General features: G+C 43.1%; 1 protein-coding gene across 2 annotated transcripts in view; it reads left to right on the forward strand.

The window, feature by feature from the left end:
* smg6 (SMG6 nonsense mediated mRNA decay factor) overlaps positions 1-27122 on the forward strand; it is a 389388-nt gene that overhangs the window by 340144 nt on the left and 22122 nt on the right. For both annotated transcript variants that reach the window (XM_059655460.1, XM_059655461.1), the window contains exon 17: positions 25407-25618. In XM_059655460.1, the coding sequence (XP_059511443.1) occupies positions 25407-25618 (212 nt within the window). The remainder of the gene's footprint in view (positions 1-25406; positions 25619-27122) is intronic.

Raw genomic sequence — 27122 nt, forward strand, 5'->3', positions numbered from 1 at the left:
CCCCTGAATGCTAAGACAGATAACTGGTCGACCGTAAGGTGGGGGAGCAGAAGTAAGTCATGCAGGCCATTGAATCTGCTCTACCATCAATGTGATCATGGCTAATCCGGTAATTGTCACCTGCAGTTTCCTGCCTTTTCCCCGTAACTCTTGATTTCCTGACTGGCTCAATCTTGAATATATTTAACGACGAAGTTTCGACAGCCCTCTGCGGCAGAGAATTCCACAGGTGCACTCCTTTCGATGAAAATAAATTCCTTCTAAATGTACCATCTCTTGTTTTCAGATGATACCCTCTGGTCCTAGACTGTCCTACAAGGGGAAACAACCTCTCTGCATCTATCCTGTCATGTCCCCTAAGAATCTTATGTTTCAATATGGTTGCTTCTCAGTATTTGAAATTCCAGTGAGTACACGCCCAGCCTATCAACCTCTCCTTATAAGATAATCCCTGCAATACATAGAACATAGAACAATACAGCACAGTACAGGCCCTTTGGCCCATGACATTGTGCTGAACTTTTACCCTGAACTTAAGGTCTACCTAACCTCCACCCCTACCTTATATGATCATCCATATGCCTGTCTAATAGCCACTTAAATGCCCCTAATGAGGTTGACTCCACCACCCTCTCCGGCAATGAATTCCATGCCCCAACCACACTCTGAGTAAAGAACCTACCTCTGACATCTCCCCTATATCTACCTCCACTCACTTTAAAACTATGCCCCCTCGTAATAGCTACCTCCACCCTTAAGAAGTCGTCTCTGGCTGTCCACTCTATCTGTTCCTCAGATCATGTTGTACACCTCTGTCAAGTTACCTCTCATCCTTTGTTGTTCTAAAGAGAAAAGCCCTAGTGCTCTCAACCTTTCCTCGTAAGACCTTCCCTCCATTCCAGGCAACATGCTGGTAAATCTCCTCTGCGCCTTTTCCAACGCTTCCACATCTTTCTTGTAATGAGGCGACCAGAACTGGACTCAATACTCCAGATTTGGCCAAACCGGGCTTTTGTATAGCTGGAGCATAACTTCATGGTTCTTGAACTCAACCCCTCTGTTAATGAAAGCTAACACACCATACGCCTTCTTAACAACTCTATCCACCTGGGTGTCAGCTTTCAGGGAACTGTGAACATGAACCCCAAGATACCACTGCTCCTCCACACTGCCAAGAATCTTTCCGTTAACCCTGTATTCTGCTTTCAAGTTTGTCCTTCCAGAATGAATCACCTCACACTTTTCAGAGTTAAACTCCATCTGCCAGTTCTCAGCCCAGCTCTGCATCCCTATCAATGTCCCTTTGTAACCTAGAACAGCCCTCTGCACTGTTCACAACTTGACCCACCTTCGTATCATCCGTGAACTTACTAATTCACCCTTCCATTCATTCATCCAAATCATTTCCAAAAATCACAAGTAGAAAAGGACCCAGAACTGAATCTTGTGGTACATCACTCCTAACTGAGCACCATGTTGAATATTTTCTGACCACTACTACCCTTTGTCTTCTAAGGGTCAGGCAATTCTGCATCCAATCTGCCACATTTCCCCCTATCCCATGCCTTCTTACCTTCTGAATGAGCCTACCGTGGGGAACCTTATCAAACACCTTACTTAAATCCATGTACACCACATCTACTAGCCAGTGTCTCCAGATCATTAACCTGGGACCCTGTTGATTACATGTGTAGTGACAGTGGCAGACTGGCACTATCTCCCTTTGGATAGGGATCTGGGCAGGTAGACAAGAGTATCAGTCGGGATTTCGGTTTGATGTTGGTGATCATAATTCATCTAAATCTCACTAAGTTGAGGGAAAAAAAGAGAGATTACACCAAGAGTAGAAACTCTTATCAGACAAAGGTTGGTTTTATGAAGCTAAGATGTGGGTTAGCAGAAATGGCATGGAAACGACAGCATGAAGGTAAATCGGTGTCCAAGCAGTGGGAGACTTTGCAAGTAGAGATAGTGAGAATTCAGAACAAATACAAACAAAGGAAAACAGATCATCCAAATGCCAAGCCCTTTGAACATTGAGAATCACGTGGAATGGGAAAGTCTGTGACAGACTCAGAATGCAACATTACTGACAACCTGAAGGAGGAGAGTGTGCGCAGGAGTAAAATTATATAGGAAATTAGGAAAGCAAAGAGAGAATATGAAAAAATATTGGTGAGTAAAATTAAGGAACATATAAATACTTTAAGTGGAAGAAGATATCTAAGAGAGTAGGGTATAGTAGAGACCAAGAAGGGAAATTTGATGTGGAGGTGGGAGATGTGGGCATGGTCCTTAGTGGGATGGTGCAGGTGTGTTGTTAATTGGGAGGGAGGATCAAGAAATATAGAGCAGAATAAACATAGAGAGGAAATATTTGTAGAGTCAGCATTTTAGAAAATAGATAAATGTACAGCCTCAGATGAAATCTATCCCTGAAATGTATGAAAAGTAAGGAACACTTCAAACTGCTGGATGAATTCTACATTTTATGGTAACAACCTCCTAGGTGTTCCTTCACTTTAAGCTCCCTAGTCAAGTCACCTCATTACACATCACAATACCCAGAATTACCTAAGATAATAAAGTGTGGAGCTGGATGAACACAGCAGGCCAAGCAGCATCTCAGGACCACAAAAGCTGACGTTTCGGGCCTAGACCCTTCATCAGAAAGGGGGATGGGGAGAGGGTTCTGGAATAAATATGGAGAGAGGGGGAGGCAGACCGAAGATGGAGAAAAACGAAGATAGGTGGAGAGGAGAGTATACAAGAGAGTTGCAGTGGGAGAGAAGATTCCCTGAGGTTGGTCCTGAGGGAGAAGGGTAACTTCTTCAGGTCAGGCATCCCTGATCTTGGATTCTCCAGCATCTGCAGTTCCCATTATCACTGATACAATTTTAACCTCACTGCAAAGCCTCTTCCAGGGATGACTAACCTGAAGAAGTTACCCTTCTCCCCTCCTCCCCCCCCCCCCCCCCCAGCCCTCCCCCAGGACCAACCTCAGGCAATCTCTCTCCCACTGCAACTCTCTTGTCACCTCCATTTCCTACCTACTAACCTCATCCCACCTCCTTGACCTGTCCGTCTTCCCTGGACTGACCTATCCCCTCCCTGCCTCCCCACCTATACTCTCCTCTCCACCTATCTTCTTCACTCTCCATCTTTGGTCTGCCTCCCCCTCTCTCCCTATTTATTCCAGAACCCTCTCCCCATCCCCCTCTCTGAAGAGTCTAGGCCCGAAACGTCAGCTTTTGTGCTCCTGAGATGCTGCTTGGCCTGCTGTGTTCATCCAGCCTCACATTTTATTATCTTGGATTCTCCAGCATCTGCAGTCCCCATTATCACTCACCCAGAATTACCTGTTTCCTAATGGGGTCTACCACAAGACATTCCACAAATTCCTTTTCTCAACATCCGCAACTGACCTGATTTTGTTAGCCTCCCATGATTATTGTAATCTTGCCTTTTTTAACATGCCTTTTCAATCTCCTGATTTATTTTCTTCCCCACATCCTGCCTACTGCGAGGAAGCCTGTACATAATTCCTGTCAGGGTCTTTCTTTCTTTGAGGTTCCACAACTCTACCCACACAGGTTCTATACCTTTCAATCCTAAATGACTTCTCACTATCAATTTAATCTCTTTTCTCACTAACAAGGCAATCCACCTCCTCTGCATATCTGCCTGTTCTTTTGAATGGACAGATATCTTTGGATATTTAGTTCCCAGAACTGATCCCCTTGCAGCCAAATCTCAGTAATACCCCGAACATTGTACCTGCCAATTTCAATCTGTGCTACAAGGCCATTTTCCTTGTTTCATCGACTGCTTATGTTTAAATTCAATGCCCTCAGTCCTGCATTGACTTCTCATTGTTGTCCCTCACCTGTGTTTGAAGTTAGATTCCTGACCCTTCCATACTCTTTGCTCTGTTACTTAGTTCTGGAAACTCTAACCTCTGCTGAGCGCTTCCTCCAACTTTAACTTTCTTCATAATTCTCTGTGCAACCAAACCACCACCACCATAGTAACATCACCACCTACAAGCCACAAGTTAGGAATGTGACGGAATGCTCCCCACTTGCCTGGATGAGTGCAGCTCCAAGCCACTCACCATCCTGACTTGGAAATACGTTGTCCTTTCTTCACTGTCACTGGGTCACAATCCTGGAATTGTGGGTCCACCTACAGCACATGGACTGCAACGGTTCAATGAGGCAGCTCATCACCACCTTCTCAAGAACAGCTAGGAACAAGCAATGAATGCTTCCTCAGCCAACAACATGCACATCTCCTGAATGAATCAGAAAGAAAGATTAGACTAAGGTTGTTTTCTTTGGAACAGAGGAAGCTGAGAGAAGATTTAACTAAGGTGGAGAAAATTAAGATGTCAGGATATAGCTATAGGAGCAGAGAATAAAGATTAGAAATCAAGAGGCATAAATATGCTGTAATTGTTTGAAGGATTAGAGGTGAATTGAGAATTCCTTGCTGGGATCCTGGAGCTCACTGCCTGAATAGGTGATTGAGCCAGGGCCCTTGTTACATTTGAGAAATGCTTGAATATGCACTTGGTGTTGTTACTGACTAGGCTGCAGACCAAGAGCTGTGAAATGTGATACAGTTAGGGAGCTTGTGTTTTGATCAGCATGGACGAGATAAGTTGTATGGCCACCTCATCTTCTGTAAATTTCTGTGATTAAGCAGAATGCAGGGCCAATGCAGCTGTACCCCACTAAGAATCAGCACTTCCAGGAGAAAAAGACACAAAACCTCTCCCTTTTTACTTGTTTAACAACAGGTCATGACACTTGATGTGGGAATTTCATGTGGAACAGATTTGTCTTGCTGTGTCTGAACTTAAGTTCCATACCCCTTTTTCTGTCCTTGCTTTGATGGAAGACTAGTGGGTTCACAGTAGGTTCACTGGGGGTTGGTAGCACCCTCTCTTGACTTGTGTTTGAACATTGCCCAGTTGAAACAGTTTCAGAGGCCAGTCCTGTAAGTTGATGCTGAATGTTGTGTGTGTTTACTGGGAGTCTGAGCGGCCTCATGTCTCCAGGGCTCCAGTTTTAGTTCCAAGGTAGATGGCAGCAACTACTGTATGTTTGTGCCAAAATAATCAAGTCCTAACCACAAAATTCAACTCTAATTTTATGTTCTAAGGGTGCACAAAGCAGCCTGTGTGGTCTGAGCAGCAGCTCTTCACTTGTGCAGCACCACAATCAGCAGTGCCATTCACAGCTATTTGACACATCAATATGTGAGTTTTATATTGGAATATTTTTAATTAAAGGTAAGTGGATTTGGTTTGAGTGCAAATTTGCTCCAAAGTGCCCTGCTATGTGAGTGATTCTGCTCTGAAACTTGAGACATTTGGCCTGAAAAGTGGTTGTCTGCAAATTGCAGCTGCCCCATTTGCCAAGCCAAAAACTGGGCTGAAACAGACTAGGAGGGAAGGGTCTCTCTTCCTAGGTGAGCTGGTGAAAGAATCCACGCTGCTGTCAGGCATAGTTGCTGACTCTATCAGTCATACAATGTCAGATTTGATCTGTCAACCTTTCCTTTGATTTCCTTCTGCATTTGCCATTGACAGCATAATTTTTAAAGGTGACTTTGCACCCTTACAGCTAGTGAATGAAGAATGACTTGTGGCAATATTCACAGAGCCCCAGAAGTTAAGATAAAGGGAACCATGCTATACAGAATATTATGTTGACTTTTTTTTATTCATCCTTATGGGATGTGGGTGTCACTAGCCAGGCCAGTATTTATTGTCCACTCCTAATTGCCCAGGGGCTACCTTGCTGTGGGTTTGCAGTCACTTATAGACCAGACCAAGTAAGGATGGCAGCTTCCTTCCCTAAAGAACACTAGTGAACCAGAAGAATTTTCCCTGACAATCAACAGCGGTTTGGTCACCACTATATCCGTAATTCCAAATTTTTATTGACATGAAATTGTACCATCTGCTTTGGTGGGATTCACACCCAGGACCCCAGAACATTATCTGAGTCTCTGGATTAACAGTCTAGTGATAATACCACTACACCGTTGCCTTGCTAATATCTCTGGTCACTTCTCATTCTGACTTTCCTTCACTGATTGAATGTCTCCCACTATGTGGTAGGTTGACCTGTTCTGATGATTAATTCTCCATTGCTGTTACCAAGTTGAACCTTAGTTTGCATGATTCATACCTTTTAAAGCAAGTTTCAGCCCAGTCTGAATTGAAGGTGGTGTTCTGAAGAAGGGTTACTGGACCTGAAATGTAAACTCTGATTTCTGTCCTCAGATGCTGCCAGATCTGCTGAGATTTACCAGCAATTGCTCTGTCTGTTTTAGATTTCCGGCATCCACAGTTCTTTTGGTTTTCAGACTGAAATGACTTTGCCTTGATTCCAAATAGTGTCATGGTTACAGAAGGAAGCCACTGAGCCTATATTTCTGTCACCTCTCTGCAAACAACTCACCTAACCCTGCTCTTTTCCCTGTGGTCTTGTAAATGTTTTTCTGAAGATAATTATCAGCTTTCTTTTGAAATCCATGATTTGATGTGTGTCAGCTACCCTCACAGGCTGCATGGTTCAGATCCTAAACACTGACTGTAAAGAAAGGTTTTTATTTCATATTAGTCTTAGTTCTTTTGCCAGTCACCGTAAGTCTGCACCCTTCGGTTCTTGATCCTTTCACCAATAGAAATATTTACTCCCTATCTACTCTATCCAAAATCCCTCATGATTTTCCAAACCTTTATTAAGCCTCCTCTTAGTCTTCTGCTTTCCAGGAAGGGTAGCAGTGGTAACATACTGGTAACGCAGAAACCTCGACTAATATTCTGAGGATGTGGATTTGAATCCCACACTGGTAGGTGGTCAAATTTAGAACGCGATAAAACCTGGAATAGCAAGCTTGGCTAATAGTGATCATGAAGCTGTTGTTGATGATTATAACAGTTCTTTAATGTCCTTTAGGGAGGGAAAAACTGCCATCCTTACCAGGGGTGACTCTAGAGCAATGGGGTTGATTCTTTAAGTGCGCCAGTTGGGGATGGGTGTAACTCTTAGTTTAGCCAATGACACCCACTTCCCATCAACAAATATAAAAAAAAGATAAATTGAAGTTTCTCATTATAACTGCTGTCGAATTCCTCCTTCACATTTGTTTTACCTTAGCACAACAGTGAGTGTGAGCTCAAGGAGAGAAGCTTAAGTAGGAATTGTTTGTACCAATTGTGCACGAATATATGTTTTGTATGCTGCCAATTTTGATTTTTCTGCTACCAAAGAATCCATTTGCACATTACTGGCTGAGGATAGCATTAAAACACGTCTGTGATGCACATTTTTTGTAGCAGCTAAAAAGCCAAACGTTATAAGCACAATTTACTAGTGATAAAAATTAAACTTTCTAGCTTTTCATTTTAACCAGAGAAAAGGGAGGCTTCTTCATCTTTTATACTTTGGACGTGGGGATGAAAGTTCTGCCAGTTGGAATGCTGGAGCAGGAGAAGTCCATCAAGCTCTTAGATTATGTTCTGACTTTCAGCTAATTTCAGGTTGGTCTCTGCCTCCGCTCTGAATACACGTTTTTAATCTATATCCAGTAATACTCTCGCCCAGCAAAAAATCATCAGCCTCAGTCTTGAACATTTCAACTAGCTGCTTTATCCACAGCTTGCGCAGGGTGATCATTCCAAACTGCCTCCTCCCAGTGTGTGAAAAAGCTGCTTCCTATCTTCACTCCTGAATGGCCTGGTTCTGATTTTAACATTATGCTGCCTTGTTGAGGATTCAGCACACCAGAGAAATCTTCGCTTTTGATTGAATCATGCACACCACAGTTTAATCAACCAGGTATAACAAATAAAGGAACAAATTCCTTGTCCTTGTGCTAATGACCACTATTTGTAAAGAGAGGCTGCTGATTGATTTGAGCTCAGTGGGTGTCCAAGGACTAGAGATTAATTTTACAATGAATTGATTGTGTGACCTACAGTTTAGAAAGTGGAGGGTGGTCTGACTGACCCAGCTATCTGGGTTGTCCTCAAGTACAGATTCCTGAAATAAGAGGACCTGCCTTCACACTGCATGCTGCCTTTCTCCTGCTCAGAACCAGGCTTTCCTACCCCATTCTAGAACCTTGACAGGCATTCAGTCAAACTGTCTGAACTACCATCACAATCAGGCCCAAGAGATGACCCATTGCACCACCCACTCCCAATGAAGAGCATTTTTTGCAAGCTGTGTTTACAGTGAGACTGCTGGGATTTCCTGGAGAAGAGCAGCTGTTGGATATCACATGGTGATCCTGAATAAGCCAAGCTTTTCACAGCGAGATTCCAATCCTGAGTTACCCACCAAAATGTTAACTTAAAGCCAGATGCACTTGTGAAAAACGTCAACTGACGATCTTTTTGGTTTATGAAATCTACAAGAATTTGAGAGGAGCTTCAGGGAGCAGCTCAGTTCTAAAACCATTAACTTACCCCAGTTCTCACAGACAAAAGCTTTAGGAAGGTTTAAGCGGATGGCAAGAAATTGCAATGAACAGATACAACAATTGAAAAGTGCTGTGGTTTGTCTAGCCACTCCTGCTGGCTGACCGTTGATTCATTTGGGATGCCTCCTCTTTATTCAAGTGGTGGCTAGCTTGGTCAGCTTTCACAGTTGCTTCTTGGTAGTTGACTGCTTTGAATTCCAAAGAGGTTTGTTTCTACGGTTCATTTTGGCTGTTTTTAAACTGTTTGAAATCAAACATTTTTTCGGTGTTTTTAGTGAAAACAGAACCATGCCTTTATCTGCCTGTTGTCGATAGTATAAGGACCAGCATACTAGAGGTGCTGAGAGACATATGGAGATAGCCCTAAAGCAATGATATGGCAGCAATGTCAGCGATTAAGCATAAGGCTTCACTCCCAATTACCTGCTTCCTATGTAATCTTTGAACTTTCAGTCCAGAATTTGATGGCATTTTTGTTGCCAAGATTTTATTTGTTGCAAGCCAGAAAATATTGAGGCCAATACAGTACTGTCAGTTTACATTAAGTGTAACCTCAGTTTGTCTTTAAAATGCTCAAAGTATGAGGAGCCTATCTTGGTTCATTATTTATTTTTTGAGACAAACTAATTCCAACTATAAACTTTCTTCAATCACCCTGCAAAAGACAATAAAGGAGCTCTGTAAAAGTTTTATAGCAGTGCTGCTAATCGGAATTAGTGTATTGCATACTGATACACTAGAGGAAAATTTTGACTTAATCCAGGATGTCCAATCTGTGGTCTGTCAACTTTGCTTGCTGTTATGTTTATTACTCACTGATTTTTGTGTTTGATTTTGCCGGGTATGAAGGGTTTGGAAGGGGCTGCTTTGTACTGTCACTTTATAGATGATAAATTGTAAATCGGAACACCAAATTTGAGAAATATGAAAATTAGGAAAATGTGTCTTTTCAATTGTTATATGTAGGCCCACAAGACTAATGGTTAAAGTCCTCATGAGTCCCTGGGGACAAAAGAGATTTATTTAACTCCATTCACAGCATCAGGACATCCCTTAGCATGTTACAGAAAATGAAATATATCTTTTTAAGTGTGGTCACTGCAGGAAACACAGGCAGCCATTTTGAACTCAACAAGACTAACTGATAGCAGTCAAATGATTGCTCAACAATTCAGTGTGAGCCTCAGGTACTCTATAACATTTTGGAATGTTAGTCATGGTACTTTGGTACTTATGTGATACTGCTAATTCACTCCCAGCTCGGATTGTTCCCATCACTATATCACCCTAGCAATTTGCAGAACAGGCTTCATAAGCTAAAAAAATGAAAGAACTGTGGGTGCTGTAAACAGAAACAGAAACAAAAACAAAGTTGCTGATAAATCTCAGCAGGTCTGGCAGCGTCTGGGGTTCTGAGGAAGGGTTCACTGGACCCAAAACATTAACTCTGTTTTTTTCCTTCGAAGATGCTGTCAGACTGTTCATAGGCTGAAATTTGGGCACCTCTATCTTATGGACCAATATTGTTTTCGGAAAGAAATCAGCTATCGTTATGTGGTCTTGCCTATGTCTGACTCTGGACTCTCAGAATCATGGTTTGCTCTTAACTGCCCGCTGAGTAATTAGGATGGACAATAAGTGCTGGCCTGAAATCCATTCCATTAATGAATTAAAAAGTAGTTCTTCCACTGATGATGAGTTTGACAGGATATGACCTGGAGTTGTATTCCTGGGTGCTTGTCCCTTCGGCCCATGATGTTGTGCCAATCTATCATCCTACTCTAAGATCAAACTACCCTGTATACCCTTCATTTTACTATCCTCCATGTGCCTATACAAGATTCGCTTAAATGTTCCTAATGTGTCTGACTGTACTGGCACCACTAACCGTGCATTCCACGCGTCCACTACACTCTGTTTAAAGAACCTACCCTGACATCTTCCCTACACCTTCCTTCAATTGCCTTAAAATTGTGCCCCCTCGTAATAGTCATTTCCGTCCTGGGAAAAAGACTGTCTATTCTGTCTGTGCCTCTCATCATCTTGTACACCTCTATCAAGTCACCTCTCATCCTTCTTCACTCCAGTGAGAAAAATCCTAGCTCCCTCAACCTTTCCTCTTAAGACCTGCCATCCAGTCCAGGCAGCATCCTGGTAAATCTCCTCTGCACCCTCTCTAAAGCTTCCACATCCTTTCTATAATGAGGTGACCAGAACTGAACACAGTATTCTAAGTGTGGTCTAACCAGAGTTTTCACGGCTCTTAAACTCAATTCCTCTGCCAATGAAAGCCAACACACCATACCTCTTCTTAACAACGCTATCAACTCGATAGCATCTTTGAGGGATCTATTGATGTGGACCCCAAGATCCCTCTGTTCCTCCACACTGCCGAGATTCCTGTCATTAACCTTGAATTTTGCATTCAAATTCAACCTTCCAGAATGAATCACTTCAAAACTTTCTGGGTTGAATTCCATCTGCCACTTCTTTGCCCAGCTCTGCATGCTGTCAACATCCCGCTACAACCTACAACAACCCTCCACACTATTCACAACTCCACCAACCTTCGTGTCATCAGTAAACTTACTAACCCACCCTTCCACTTCCTCATCCAAGTCAGTTATAAAGATGGCAAAGAGCAGAGGTCCCAGAACAGATCCCTGCGGAACACCACTGGTCACCGATCTGCAGGCTGAATACTTTCCATCTACTACCACCCTCTGTCTTCAATTGGACAGCCAATTCTGTATCCAGACTGCCAAATTTCCCTGAATCCCACGTCTCCTTACTTTCTGAATGAGCCTACCATGGCGAACCTTAACAAATGCTTTGCTAAAATCCATATACACCACATCCACTGCTCTGCCTTCGTCAATGACTTAATTGAGAATTTGTCCCATCATGATTCAAAAAACTGTTCTTGCAAAAAGATCAAGTAAAGTCTTCATTAGTAGGACTGCTTTTTCGGATACCTGATACCTAAATGCTCCATCACTGAGGCCACCTATGTCTGCCTCCATAGTCCCCACTTCTTTGATACTGATACCGCACCCCTTGGGGTAACTTTGTTATCTCTCTATTTGACTAAACCAATTGTTTCCAGGCTGATCTCCCTTCTTCCACCCTATAGAAATGTGAGGTTATTCAAAATTCTGCTGAGCCAAACTCTCATCCACTCCTGTCCCTATCACCCCAGTGCTTACTGAACTACATTGGTTCCTTGTCCAACAATGCTTAGAACATAGAACAATACAGCACGGAACAGGCCCTTCGGCCCTCAATGTTGAGCCGACCTGTGAACTAATCTAAGCCCCTCCCCCTACACTATCCCATCATCATCCATATGCTTATCCAAGGAAAAGTTTCAGTTTTGAAATTCTCGTGATTGTTATCAAACACCTCCCTGGCCTTGTCCCTGAAATCTAACCAGTCCGCAACCCTCCAAGATAACTGCGTCTCCAATTCTGCCCTCTTACGTTTTCTTGATTTTAATCGCAGCTAGGCCTTCAGTTCCCAAGGCTCCAAGCCCTGGAATTCTCTCTCGAACCCTCTCCACAGCCATCCCTCTCTTCTTTGAGATGCTCCTTAAAATGTAATCTCTTAAAATCTTTGACCAGCCATTGGCCGTCTGCCCTAATAGCACCTCATGTGGCTTGGTGTCATATTTTATTTGATGTTCCCGTGAAGCAGTTTGTGGTATTTGGTAATGTCAAAGGTGTAATTTAAATTCAAGGCCTTATTGTAGTTAGTGTGTTAACTCTGGCATTGCTTTTACTACCTATTAGGCATTGGTGTGGAAAGCTGTTTGTTTGTTGACATGATATTTGTTCTTGTGTGAATGGAGAGACAGGGAATAGTGGTCATGCAATGTCCATTTGCCCAATCCATAGGTAGGTAGGGGAAGGGCATTTTCTGAATACTGAGAGTCTGTTCCACAAGTGATCATTAGATAACTTGCTATAATTAATATCTGCACGGTCATATTTCACAACTTTACTTGTGGTTTCTTCTCGTGGGGCTGGTGAATGTTCTCTCAGCTCCCTGTCCCATCAGGCCATCTTTTTGTAGATTAGATTCCCTACAGTGTGGAAACAGGCCCTTCAGCCCAACAAGTCCATACTGCCCCTTGAAGCGTCCCACTCAGACCGCTCCCCCTGAACGCCACTGGCAATTTAGCATGGCTGATCCACCTAGCCTGCACATCTTTGGACTGTGGGAAGTAACCCACGCACACACAGGGAGAATGTGCAAACTCCACACAGACAGTCACCCGAGGCTGGAATTGAACCCAGGTCCCTGGCACTGTAAGGCTTCAGTGCTAACCACTGAGCCACCATGCCGTCCCAAATCTTTATGTATCTTTATACATCTTTATGTATAAACTAGAGAATGACCATGGCCATGAGCATGCTGTTTAGCTATAAAAAGCATCACAGCTGAGTCCTTATGGTACCATGCTCTTTACGTGTCGCAAGTGCAGATCCAGCAATTCACTCCTCGGTGTTTATTGGTTGAGAGAAAAGCACTCGCTAATTCCCCCCCTATACCACCTGAGATGTGTGTGCTGTTCAATTGTACTTGTCCCCCCACTATTGCTATACCTACCAGTGCAGCTGAGATAATTACTGGATAAACTCACTGGTGTTATGGGACAGACTGCAGCACACAGACTGTAGAAGTTCAAGAAGGCAGCTCATCCCCACCTTCTCAAGGGCAACTAGGGACAGGCATTGAATGCTGACCAGCCAGCACTGTCCATCACCCACAAGTCAATAAAAGAAGTGGTCTTTGTTTTCTGAACCTTTCTCTTAGGAACCGACTATCCTCATAAGATCCCTTGAGGAACTTTTAGACTTCCTCTGGGTGCTGATCACCGACTCCTATTCCTGCAATCACCCTCTCCTCTCTCCAACCAGTGTTTAAAATGGTAACAACAGCACTACTCACACACCTGTGTGGCATTTAGATGTTTTTCTTCTCGACAATAGCAGTGGAAACTGTAAATATAATGGAGGAGAAGAATGGGTTGATTGCCAAGAGTCACAAAAAGAAAGAAAAGTTTGCTGGTTTCAGCAATCAGGTCTCGTGTTGGAACTTTAGAGAATGTGGGCTCAGCTTCCTCACCCTCTCACCAGAAAATAGTTTGTTGCCCCAGGATCAATCTGGTGAACACTCCCACACTTCCTTATTGATAAGCATACCATCCTTTAGTTAAGGAAACCAAACTATGCACGGTACTCCAGGTTCAGTCACACCAGAGCTGTGTACAATAGCAGCATTTCTTTTACATAATAACCACAAGAAACTCAGCAGCTCTGGCAGTATCTGGGGACAGAAAAAAGCAAATTTAACATTTCAAGTTTGATTGATTCTTCTGGTAGATTGCCCTTCCCTAAAGGACATTAATCACCCAGATAGGTCTTTACTAGTTACGTGGTCACCATTAGACCAGCTATTTTTTAAAATCCCAGATTTTATTGTTGTGAGTTCAGATTTCACCATCTGCCAAGGTGGGATTTGAACTTATGTCTACCAAACATTAGCCTGGGTTTCTGGATTACTCATCCAGTGACATTACCACTGTGCCACTGTACTCAAATCCCTTTGCAATGAAGACCAACATACCCTTCACCTCCTTAGCCATTTACAGCAAATGTGGAAATACTACATTTGGTCCTGACATCCAGATCAGTTATATAGATTGTGAACAGCTGTGGCCCCAGCAGTCCACTGATTTTAGCCTGTCATCCTGAGAATTACCCTTTTACTTCTACTCTGCTTTCTATCTGTGAACTAATTCTCAATCGATGCCAGTGTATGACCCCCAGCCCAATCTGTGACATTTTATTTACTGCAGTTCTGTATGGGACCCTCTCAAAAGCGTTCTGAAAATCCAAATATATCACATCCATTAGATGATCTTTATGCGCGAAGGGCTGTGGGCCCACAAACACCACCACATCATAGTCCATTCCAGGAGTTGCACTCTGGGGCTACCATCGTCACCACAACTCCACCACATCTAGCCTATCATGCTGCCAGCATGCAACCGCTGCTCCCGTCAATCTGCCAGGAGTAGTGAATCAGGCCTGCTGAATCACTGGAGCTGAAGCTCAACATCCCAATTCCAGTGCTGACCACAGAGGCCACCTTATTGTCACCACCACTGCCTCAGGTCCTATGCTGATGGGCCCACCAACGTCCAACTCCCCACACTCTGGTACTATCTCTTGCCACTGGTTTCTCTCTCACTGCCATCACGAGCTCTGTAAGGGCTCGCTGTCCCCAAGGAGCCTGCTCTTGTTAGTGCTGCTGCATACGCTCAGGAGGCCAGGCCTGCTGTCACCCTGTCACAGGGACTGAGAACACTTTTAAAGAGAGCAAAAGGAAAAAGCAACAAGTAGACAGAAGCAGATGAGGCCTGAGCCAGGAGCTCAAATGCAGTGCTGCTACTCTGCTGCCATCTTGGAATTTAATTATTTGTTGTTCGTTTAATTATTTCCTGTTCACCAAAGTTTAGATTGTTAATAGGGATCGGTTAAATTAGTAGTCCCAGTACCAAACCCTGGAGATTTATATTACAAACCATTGTGCAGCATGAAAAATGCCCATTAATCATTCTGTCTCTTACCCAACGCATCAACCAGTATTGCTAACTTTGCCCACAAGTCTGTTGTAAGGCACATGGATTAATAAGGGAGTCTACTGTGGGAGTCCAGACCACTACAGGAAAGGGTCTCCCTGTCCTCACTCTCTCCCACCAGTTGCTGTTAGCTGTTGCCTCTAACCAGTGACTGAAAGCCTGAACAGTTAGAGTGCTGTTTGTGCTGGTCTGCAGTAAAGAAGTTGGAAAGAATATGAAGCTCCAAGATCAGGAGGTCAAAGAGACACCTCATCAAGTATAGGGCAGACCTTAAACTGGAGAGACTGCAGTCGGATCAGCCATGATTTTATTGACCAGTGGGTTACACTGCTGCTTTATTCATGCAGCAGGGAAGGTGTCCAATTCACCCCAGCCCCAGGGCCTGAGGTTGGCGAAGTGGGGCCTGGTGCAGGGGCACTTGCACAGAGTGAGCTTCACCCAAACTCAGATTGCTGAATGGCTTTTCAGTCAGGAGGCCAGGATTTGTCAGCGTGACAACAACTCTGTGCTGGCTCCTGGGCAGGTAGAGTATGTGTGAACAACACAGCAATAGGACTCCACAAACTACAGCAGGGGAAGTCTCCCTCACTGTCTCCATCCCTGTGCAGTGAAGTAACCAAAGGCTGGGAGGTTGCAAGCAATGTCGTCCCATCATTTGCTGTAAATTGTTGCCTCTAACCATTAACTAAAAGTCAGGACAGTTTTTTGATTCTCCACCCAAAGCAACCAAGTTTCTTTGTCTATCTGACTGCTTGTATGTGTGCGTTTAAGGGTTGAAGAAGTGAGGTAGAGTTATGGAGTGATACTTAATGGTGGTATATCTCTGTGATTAGAATTCTAATAAGTGCATGTTCAGTACAGGCATGTGCTTTCTGTTAACTTGCGACTATCAGACAGGAGATAAAGGAACTATGAATAAATCAGTTAAATCTTCAATTTTTGTGACAACCATAGGATAGTGGGACTTGAGTATCTGCATGCTTTCCTGAGTTGATCGTGACAGTATAGCTCCAGTTTCCTGGTGAAAGCATTGATGCTGTTTGTTTCGACCACTCCCTGTACTAGCAGGTTCCACATTCTAACCACACTGAGTAAAGCAGCTTCTCCTTAGTTCCCCATTGGATTATTTAGTAGCTACGTTTTTAATAATTATTCATTGATGAACTGTGGTATCACTAGCTGGCCCAGCAGTTATTGTACATCACTAATTGCCCTTGAGTAGCTGCTGGTGAGCTATCTTCTTGATCTGCAGCAGCCCATGTGCTGTAGATACACCCAAATGTTGTGAGGGAGGGAATTTCAGGATTTTCATAGGGCAGACCTTAAACTGGAGAGTATAGGGCAGACCTTAAACTGGAGAGACTGCAGTCGGATCAGCTGAAGGATTATTTACAAGTCAAGTGACGCTGAAGGATTATTTACAAGTCAAGATAGTGAATGGCTTGGAGGGGAACTGCAGGAAGTTTTCCCATGCATCTGCTGTCCTTGTCCTTCTAGATGGAAGTAGTTGTGGGTTTAGCTATCTAAGGGTCTTCCGGCAGTGCATCTTGTAGCAAGTGCACGCTACTGCTACTGAGTGTTGGTGATGGAGTGAGTGAGAGTGGATATGGTGTCGATCAAATGACCTGCTTTGTCTTGCATCGTGTCAAGCCTCTCGAATGTAATTGGAGCTGCTTTCACCCAAGCTGGCATGCAGTATTCCTCACACTTCTGACTTGTTCCTTACAGCTAGTGGTCAGGCTTTGTGGAGTCAGGAGGTGAGTTACTCGCTGCAGAATTCCTGGTCTTTGATCTGTTCTTGCAGTCTCAGTATTTAAATGGCTAGTCTGGTTCAGTTTCTAGTCAGTGGTAGCCTCCAGGATGTTGATAGTGTTTGGGCTTAGCAGTAGCAAAGCCATTGGATGTTAAGGGGTAATAATTAGATTTTCTTGCTGTAGATAGTCGCTGTCTTTGTGGGGGTTATGATTCCAACCAATGGAAAGTTTTCCCTGATTCGCACTGACTCCAGTTTTGCTGGGGATCCTTGATGACACCTTCCATAAATTCACTGCTGATCAAGAGTAGGCTGATGGAGTAGTAATTGGCCTGGTTGGATTTGTCCTGCTTTCTTCATACAGGACATACCTGGGTAATTCTCCGCATTGTTAGGAAGATGCCAGAGTTATAGCTGGAGTGGTTTGATGAGGGATGCGGCAAGTTCTAGAGCACAAGCCTTCAGTACTATTGCCAGAATGTTATCAGGGCCCATAGCCTTTTCAGTATTCAGTATCACCAACTGTTTTTTGATATAATGTAGAGTGAATTGAATTGGCTGAAGACTGGTATCTGTAATGATGGGGACCACTGGAGGGGGCCGAGATGGATCATCCATTTGGCACTTCTGGCTGAAGATTGCTGCAAATTCCTCCGTTATTTTTTGCACTGATGTGCTGGGCTCTTCCTTCATTGAGGATGGGGATATTTGTGGAGCCGCCTCCTCCAGTGAGTTGTTTAGTTGCCCACCTCCATTCACGACTGGATGTGGCAGGACTGCAGAGTTTAATCTTCATCTGGTAATGTGGAATTGTTTAGCTGTGTTTATCACTCATTGCTTATGCTGTTTTGCTCACAAGGAATTCTGCGCTGCAGCTTCATCAGGTTGACACCTTATTTTTAGGTATGCCTGGTGCTGCTCCTGACATGCCCTCCCACACTCTCCGTTGAACCAATGTTGATTCCTTGTCCTGATAATGGTTGGGGTATATGCCAGACCATGAAGTTGCAGTTTGTGCTGGAGTACAGTTATGCTGCTGCTGATGGCCCACAGTGCCTGACTTATGTTACTAGATCTGTTCAAAGTCTGTCCTCTTTATCATGGAATTAGTGCTACACACCATGATGGAAGGAATTCTCAATGTGAAAATTAGACTTTGTCTCCACAAGGATTGTGCAATAGTGACTCCTGCTGCCACTGTCACAAACAGATGTATCTGGTGCAGAAGTCAGTTTGATGAGGATGAGGTCAAGTATGTTTTTCCCTGTGGTTCTTTCATCAACTGCCATTGACCCCAGTGTAGCATCATCTAGAGTATTAGGAAGCAGAAGTTACACTGCAAATATACAAGACCCTGGTTAGACCCCACTTGGAGTACTGTGAACAGATCTGGATATCGTACCTTAGGAAGACTATATTGGCCTTGGAGTGAGCATAATGTAGGTTTACAGGAATAATACCTGGATTTCAGGGGTTAAGTTACAAGGAGAGATTACACAAATTAGGGCTGTTTTCTCTAGAATTTAGAAGGTTAAGAGGTAATCTGATCAAAGTTTTCAAGATAATAACAGGGTAGATAAACTATCTACAACTAGGGAGCAACATCTGAGAATTAGAACCAGACCGTTCAGGAGAGATGTTAGGAAGCACTTCTACACACAAAGGTGGTAAATGTTTGGAATTCTCTTCCACAGGTAACAGTGGATGCTGGATCAGTTGTTCATTTTAAATCTGGGTTAGATACATTTTTGTTAAGCAAAGGTATTAAGGGATGTGGCCAAAGGCTGGTGTATGGACTTAGGCCGCTGATCACCCATGATCTTATTTAATGGCAGAATAGGCTGAAGAGCTTACTTCTGTTCCTATGTTCCTAAGGCATTTAGGACATAACCAGATCAATCAGTAGTGGTCCAGCCCACAAAATGGTAAGCCATGGAACCACTCTTGGTGATTAAAATTGCAGTCTCCTATCCAGAGTAGATTTGGGCTCACTATAGAGAAATATTGATTCATCAGCTGAGGAGAGGTTGTATACAGTACTCAGGAGACTTTCTTGCCCACGCCTGACCTGATGCTGTAAGACATCATGTGTTCTGAGTCAATTGCTGCCAACTTGTATTTCTTCTTTGTATCTAACTCTGTGTCATTTGTATACCATTGTGCTTCATCTCTGCTGCCTCGTCCCACCAGCAGGACTGCCCAGCGATGGTGATGATTGTGTCTGGGACATTGTCTAAGGTATGATTCTGAGTGTGTGATTGTGTCAGGCTGTTGCTTGACAAGTGGGGCAGCTCTCCCAGTTTTGGACTAGTTCTCAGATGTTAGGAAGGAGGACTTCTCAGTGTCGTCAAGGTGATGATTGCTGTTGTCTTGTGTCTGGGTCATCTGTCCAGTTTCATCCCTTTTTCGAGTCCGTTTAATTGGATTTTGTTTTGGTTTGTTACAACTGAGTATCTTGCTGGACCATTTCAGAGGGCAGTTTAAAAACAATCATATTGCTTTGGGTCTGGAGTCACATTTATGCCAGAACAGGATGGCAGATTTCCTTCCCTAAAGGTCATTAGTGAAGCAGATGTGACAATCGACAATAGTTTAGTAATCATCATTGGAATTTTAATTCTAAGTTCTCATTGAATTCAAATTCCACCATCTGCCATGGCCCTAGTTTTGGATTCTTCCACAAATGGAACCATTCTCTCCACATCTGCCCTTTGCTGTTTCAGATCTCTGACTTTTCCCTTTTCAGAAAAAATAAGTCACCACTTGTTCAGTCTTTTCCCGTTGTAACATCTCGCTTTAGGTGCTATTCTTGTACTCTTTCCTGTATTTCTATTATCTTCTTGTAAGATGGAGACCAGAAATGTTCATATTACTCAAAATGGTATTTTCAGTGGACATCATTGACTATCCCAGATATTTCTACTGTAATGCTTGCTAATTTGAATTGAAATATCCTGCATAATACCCATAATATACAAATGTGAAATACATTCACTTAAAAAGCATCTTGCATAATTCAGTATCTAAGGAAGTGTTGGTAACCAGAACTATTCATACTGTGCTCTTTGTCCTGCTGACAAATGCACAGAAAGTTTCACATGGAAAGACAATTCAGGGCTGGACTTATACCCTTTATGGTAAGGTCCTGGGGAGTGTTGCTGAACAAAGAGACCTTGGAGTGCAGGTTCATAGTTCCTTGAAAGTGGAGTCACAGGTAGATAGGGTGGTGAAGAAGGCATTTGGTATCCTTGCCTTTATTGGTCATTGCATTGAGCGTAGGAGTTGGGACGTCATGTTGCCGCTGTACATTGGTTAGGCCATTTTTGGACTACTGTGTACAGTTCCGGTCTCTCTGCTGCAGGAAGGATGTTGTAAATCTTTTCTGCACCCTTTTAAGTTTCACAAGGATGTTGCCTGGGTTGGAAGGATTGAGCTATAGGGAGAGGCTGAATAGACTGGGGCCATTTTCCCTGGAGCATTGGAGACTGAGGGTTGATCTTAGAGGTTTATAAAATCATGAGGGGCATGGATAGGGTGAATAGATAAGGTCTTTTCCCCAGGGTGGGTGGGGGGGGGTCCAAAACTACAGGGCGTAGGTTTAAAGTGAAAGGGGAAAATTAAAGGGACCTAAGTAGCAACATTTTCATTTCTGGTGTGCGTACAGAATGATCTGCCAGAGGAAGTGTTGGAGGCTGGTACAATTACAGCATTTAAAAGGCATCTGGATGGGTACATGGACAAGAAGGGTTTAGAGGGATATGGGCCAAATGCTAGCAAATGGATGTGAATCAGTTCAGGACATCTGGTTGGCATGGACGAGTTGGACCAAAGAGTCTGTTTCTGTGCTGTACGGCTCTATGACTTGGGTATTGAGATTATGTATCCAGCACGTGTGATCATTACAAAGGCTTTATTCACTAAAAAGGCAGCACCACTCAAGGACACTACCTCCAGTAAGAAACATAACTACAGAGAAGCATGTGAAAAGTTGATTCCGTAGTATTTGGACAGTCCAGATCTTGGGTAGATTTGATAGAGGTGTTTAAAGATTAAAGGTTTAAAAGTGTTCAAAGATGGAAGATGCAAAGATCGAAGGGCCAGCAACATGGGCACATAGAAAGAAGATCAAATATAAAACATTAGAACAGGGACCAAAAGAAATGCTACACAGAGAGGATTGTGAGAGTGTAGACTTTGTGGAAACAATGGGGTTCAAACAAAGACCTCCACTTTCCAAGAATGGGTTAACTCAGTAGATGAAGGAAATATAAGAAGGCTGGGCAGATGGGATGACAGTTCAATTCACATGGAGAGCAAACTCCAACACAGACTGATTAGACTGAAAGGTTTTCTTTTATGATATAATTTTGTTGTAACTTTCTTCTGTTCAGTATTTTTCAACATAAGGTACTTCCCTTAAATGAAAAAGGGTCTAGGCCCGAAACTTCCTGCTTCTCTGATGCTGCTTGGCCTGCTGTGTTCATCCAGCTGTACACTTTGTTACCCCTTAAATATAGCTCAGGTTAAAGTCAAGATGCAGAGATTATCCTTAGTTTTACGCATTGAGACCTGCCACTGATATCCGGTATTCTGCAGGGATCTGCTCAGTGAACCTTGAGTATGATACACATCAGCAAATAATTCCATTGGATGCAGCACTACCTGGGTAACATGCGAGCCAAAAACAATATTGGGCTCTGCATCCAAGGATAAATTAATTTCATTACTTTATACCAGGTTAGAGTGGTTTCTTTTGGAGTGCTTCATACTGAAACTCTCCTCTGTTCCTCCTTAGCAAAGACAGTTCTAACTCCTACCCTTGTTACTATCCTTCCCAAAGAAGCTGTTGATCGTTTTGCAAATTGATTTTCCAATTTGTCATTTCACCTGATTGTCATCTCTGTCATTTGGAGGTAGTTTAGGAACAGTTGCCAAAGAATCAGAATACTCTGTCTTTGAAATAAAACATAAGCGATGGTCTGGTGTTATTAAAACTAGATATTGTTCTGGAGACCCATGTAATCATCAGGTTTGAATGCTGCCACAGCAGGTGGTGGAATTTGAATTCAGTAAAAATCTGGAATTAAAAGTCTAATGATGACCACTAATCCAGTGTCAGTTGTCAGGGGAAAAAAACCCATCTGGCTCACTAATGACTTTTAGGGAAGGAAATCCGCTGTCCTAATCTGGTCTGGCCCATCTGTGACTCCATAGCAATGTGGCTGATTCTCAACTGCACTCTGAGCAACGAATGCTGACTTAGCCAGTGATGCCTTCATCCTGTAAATGAATAATAAAAAGAAGCAGCGAGCGATTTTATTGCCTGTTTATTCTTTCATGAAATGTGGGCATCACTGGCAAAGTCAGCATTTGTTTCCTGCCTCTAATTACCCTTGAACTGAGTGGCCTCCAAGACTATTTCAGAGGACATTTTAAAAATCTGGAGTGACCTGTAAGCCAGACCCAGGTATGGATGGGCAGATTCACAGATGGGTTTTTACATTGATTAATGATAATTTCATGGTCACTGAGACAAGCTTGATTTTCCAGATTGATTAATTCATTTCAAATTCTGGTGAGATTTGAACCCATGTCCTTATAGCATTAGGCCCAGCCTCTCTATTAGTAGTGACACTACAACTACAGCACTGCCTCCTCTGTGTGCACGTTTTAAAATTTTAAATCAATCTGTTTAGACATGTTGTTACACACCTCAAATGCAGGTGGGATTTAAACTGGGATACTATCAGTTCACCATAAAGCCCTGTTTTATGCTGGCCCTTCAATAGTCATGAGGATGACAGAAAATTATCTTAGGGTTTAAGCTTTTGTGTCAGAACCTTGGTCCAATATGAAAGTGCCATGGAGTCAGCAATTAAACATAACCTTGTGCCTACAGTATGGAAGTGGTGCATTCAGACAGAGGATTAATGCTTCAAAGTGCAATAGAATACCTGCTCAGTGTTCTGGTTTGATTCAGATATAATCTGACATTGACAAAGGCCAGTCTAATTCCCTCAGAACAATCTGCCATTTTTCTAAGTACTGCCCTTGCCCTAAATCTTTAGATCATACTTTTAACAAATTGTTCACCTGTTTCAAATTAGTAACAAGAAAACTATAACTGCATGTGGCTAAATGGATTCAATCAGAGGACCATACCAAGAGCCAGTCTCTTCCATCTGTTCACTTAAGCCTTTAAGTGCAAAGCCAAATCAAATTGATGAGATGGTTATTTTAATTTCCTCCCCCTCCCCACATACTCCAGAGATTAATACTCTAATTATGTGATATCATAGGATCTGGAAAGCTAAATTGATCTCGTTTGAGTTTCACTTGAGAAGTGGGATTGACCTTGGCTTCAGCCAACTTGTTGCCATGTTGAACACTGCAAGAGACACTGCCAGGTCATGGAGAATGCTGTGTACTGAAGTGGCTGAATTGAATCTTTGAAGCAATTGGCTCAACCAAGTGAGGAATGTCATTGCAGGTGAATAGACAATGTCACATTTCATGTGTCCGGTGTCAGCAGCTGACAGTCCCCAGTCAGGTTAACCTGTTATTTATACAACACGTTGAACAAAGTAAAACTTTGAAAGGTACAGCAGAGGATTGTTATTACATAAAACTTGACATCGTGATATTGGAGCGTGTGACCACTGGCCTAGTCTAATAGATAGGTTTTTAAGCAGCATCTTAAAGGAGGAAAGAGAGGAAGTAAGATTTTGCGAATGAATTCCTGCACTTAAGGCGTCTCTAGCTAATGACACAGCTGTCAATGGTAAAGCAAACACAGTGTGGGTTTGCATGATGACGAAATTGACAGAGTGCAGAGACCTTGGAGGGTTGTAGGATTGAAGGTGAAATGGATGAGGCCATGAAGGGATTTAAAACAAGAATGAGAATTTTAAAATTTGAGGCATTGCTTAATCAGTAGCTAACGTAAGTCTGAATTAGGTACAGAGTTAAGGATCTATCTGCAGTCCACGGGAAACATTTACAAGGCAAGTGCTTTGCAGATTAGGGTACAGACTAAAGTTCCTTCTACGTTCTCCCACCAAACACTCCCAGAACAGATACAGCATGAGGTTAGATCTGGAGTAAAGCTGCCTCTACATTGTCCCCCATCAAACACTCATACTGAAGGTGAGGGTTACAGGGTGTTCAACAGCAGCAAACCAAGGAAGGATCTTGTTGCCCTAAACTGAGTACTTTTTGAAGGTTCCTATTTTCTGTCCCCCCTCAACTGAAACTGCATCCTCCACACTTGCAGGCAGTACATTCCTTACCCTAACAACCCTGGATGTAGAATTGACAGGCTATCTGTGCTGTTTAATGTTTGTGAAAATGTTTGTTCCTGCATCGTCCTTGCTTCTTCTGCTCATCACTAAATCTCTGCCTTCTGTTCCTTTCCCAAGTGAGAACAACTGCCCTCTATCTACTTTATTCAGCCCACTTGTGATCTTGAAAATCTGTCAGATCTGTCCGTGGTGAACAGCCCCAACCTCTTCAGTCTATCCTTATAAGTGAAGTTCTTCAATTCTGGAACCACTTCTGTACTCTCTCCAATGCACTCATCTCTTTCCTATAGTATTGCGCCCACAAATGTACACAGTACTTCAGCCAAAGTCTGATACATATGTCACACAAGCTCAACATTACCTCCTTGCACTTGTACTGCCTGCCCCTATTAATAAAGCTGGGGATACTGTATGCTTTACTTACTGCTCTCTCTATCTGTCCTGCCACTTTCAATGATCTGTGTGTCTGTGTCTATATGCACCCACGTTCCTCACTCCAGCGCCCCTTTTCAAATTGTACCCTGTATTTTATATTATCTTTCAATCTTCTTCCTACCAAAGTGCATCATCTGTCACTCTCACTTCTCTATATGGAACCTTGTTCGCCACCTAACTGCCCACTCCACCAACTTGACTCTGTCCTTTTGTAGAGATAGTAGGAACTGCCAATGCTGGAGAATCTGAGATAACACAGTGTGGAGCAGGAAGGCTGCCGTTTTCCGAAGAAGGGTCTCGACGCGAAATGACAGCTTTCCTGCTCCTCTGATGCTGCTTGACCCGCTGTGTTCATCCAGCTTCACACCATGTTATCTGTGTCCTTTTGAAGACCTGTATTGTCATCACGGTTTACAATGCCTCCAAATTTTGTGTCATCTGCAAACTTTAAAATTGTTGCCTATACATCAAAGAGCCGAAGAGTTAAGCACTGAGGATGAACATGAGGTTACTGCCTTGGCAATCCCTGCCTTGGGCACAAACAAGCTCTGTCAGCAGATGAAGTGAGCAGAGTCACTTTGCCGAATGGTGCACGTCTGCACTCACTTTGCTTGTGTGGGTTGGTTGGATATATATTTTGAGAAGATTTCTCTGTGTCTGTGTAGTCTCAAATTGGGAGTGTTAATATAATGAAATTTTGGATAATTTCCTGCCTTTTCAAATACTGGATGTAGAATTGACAGGCTATCTGTGCTGTTTAATGTTTCAGTGATAAATGAGCTGGATGGTCTGGCTAAAGGCCAGGACACAGACTACCACGCTGGAAACCATGCCAAATTGGTGCAGGAGAGAGCCAAGAAAGCCATCGACTTCCTGGAGCAAAAGTTTGAATCCCGTGACTCATGTCTGCGGGCTCTCACCAGCAGAGGTAACGAACTGGAGTCAATTGCGTTCCGCAGTGAGGATACAACTGGGCAGCAGGTAATTACAGGAATGGAAATGTGACATAGCTCTTTCTCTCATCGTGACTTCTTTCACAGTCCTTCCTACTATCTCATTCTGCTCTGTGGGTTCAAGCCCTACCCCAGGACTTGAACTAATAAGATCAACTGGCTTTGAAGGAACTGAGGTACTGTTCCTTCAAATGAGATGTCAATCTGTCTGCCTTTTCTGGTGGTTCAGATGGAGGTTAAAGATCCTATCATATTACTCAAAGTAAAGTGAGGAGTTTTCCTGGTCTCCTGACTAATTAAATACTCCAGTGCGGGTGCAGTTTAATGTGGCTACATGTAAAGCTACACACCTCAGTCTGAAAAATCGGAAGGAAAGGTATTATTCAAATGGTGATATTTTGGGAAGTGTGGAAGTACAAAGGGATCCGTGTGCTTCCTTGCGCAACAATCAATGAAAATTGACAGGCAGATGCAGCAAGGGGTTAGGAAGACAGATGATATATTGGCCTACATTGCAAGACAATTTGAGTTCAGAAGTAGGGATATCTTCCTGCAGTTATACAAGGCCTTGATGAGATCAGACTTAGGGTATTGCATGCAGTTGTGGTCTCCCTACTGAAGAAAGATATACTGGACATGGAGGGAGAGCTGCAGAGGTTCACTGATACCTGATCCCTGATACCAGCGACAACAGGTCAGTCATATGAGGAGAGCTTGGCCCAACTCGGCCTGCATTCACTAACTTTGGAAGGATGAGAAGGGATCTGATTGAAACATGTAAAATTCTAACAAGTTGGGACAGACTGGATGCGGGGCAATGTTCTCCTCTGACTGGGCAATCTAAAACCAGGGGATGCAATCATAGGATACCAGGTACGTCATTTCGGACTGAGATGAGGAAACAACTGTTCGCTCAAAAGGTAATGAACCTGTGGAATTCTCTACCACTACATCACTGAAAATTGTCAAGAAATGATAGATGATGCCTTTAAAAAAGGTAGGAGCAATGCAGAGGAAGCAGGAAAATGGCATTGAAATAGAGGATCAGCCATAATCCTATTCAGTGGGGGAGCTCAAAGGGACAAGTGGCCAGTTCCTAATTTCTGCGGTCTCACCCAACAACACTGAAGCAGTTAAACAGGCCATTCATCTTGTGTCGCTGTGCAGAAAACTACTACCTCATTTGCCTAATATAATCCTCAATTAGCTATCCCAAAAGCAGGCATTCAAATCCCACCTAAGCAAGGGTAAAACTGAATTCAATTGATAAGATCATTTTTGAGCAGGCAGATGGATTATTATTGAATTGTGAATAAATTGAAACAGGAGTAGGCCATTCAGCCCCTTGAGTCTGTTCTACCTTTCAGTGAGATCATGGCTAATCCATTATACCTTTGCTTAACAAAAATGTATCTATCTCTGATTCAAAATTAACAACTGATCCAACATTCACTGCCATTTGTGGAAGAGAGTTCCAAACCTGTACCACTCCTAATGTGGAGCTGCTTCCTAAAATCTCTCCTGAACGGTCT

The sequence above is a fragment of the Stegostoma tigrinum genome, chromosome 27 (assembly GCF_030684315.1).
Source record: "Stegostoma tigrinum isolate sSteTig4 chromosome 27, sSteTig4.hap1, whole genome shotgun sequence".
NCBI lineage: Eukaryota > Metazoa > Chordata > Chondrichthyes > Orectolobiformes > Stegostomatidae > Stegostoma > Stegostoma tigrinum.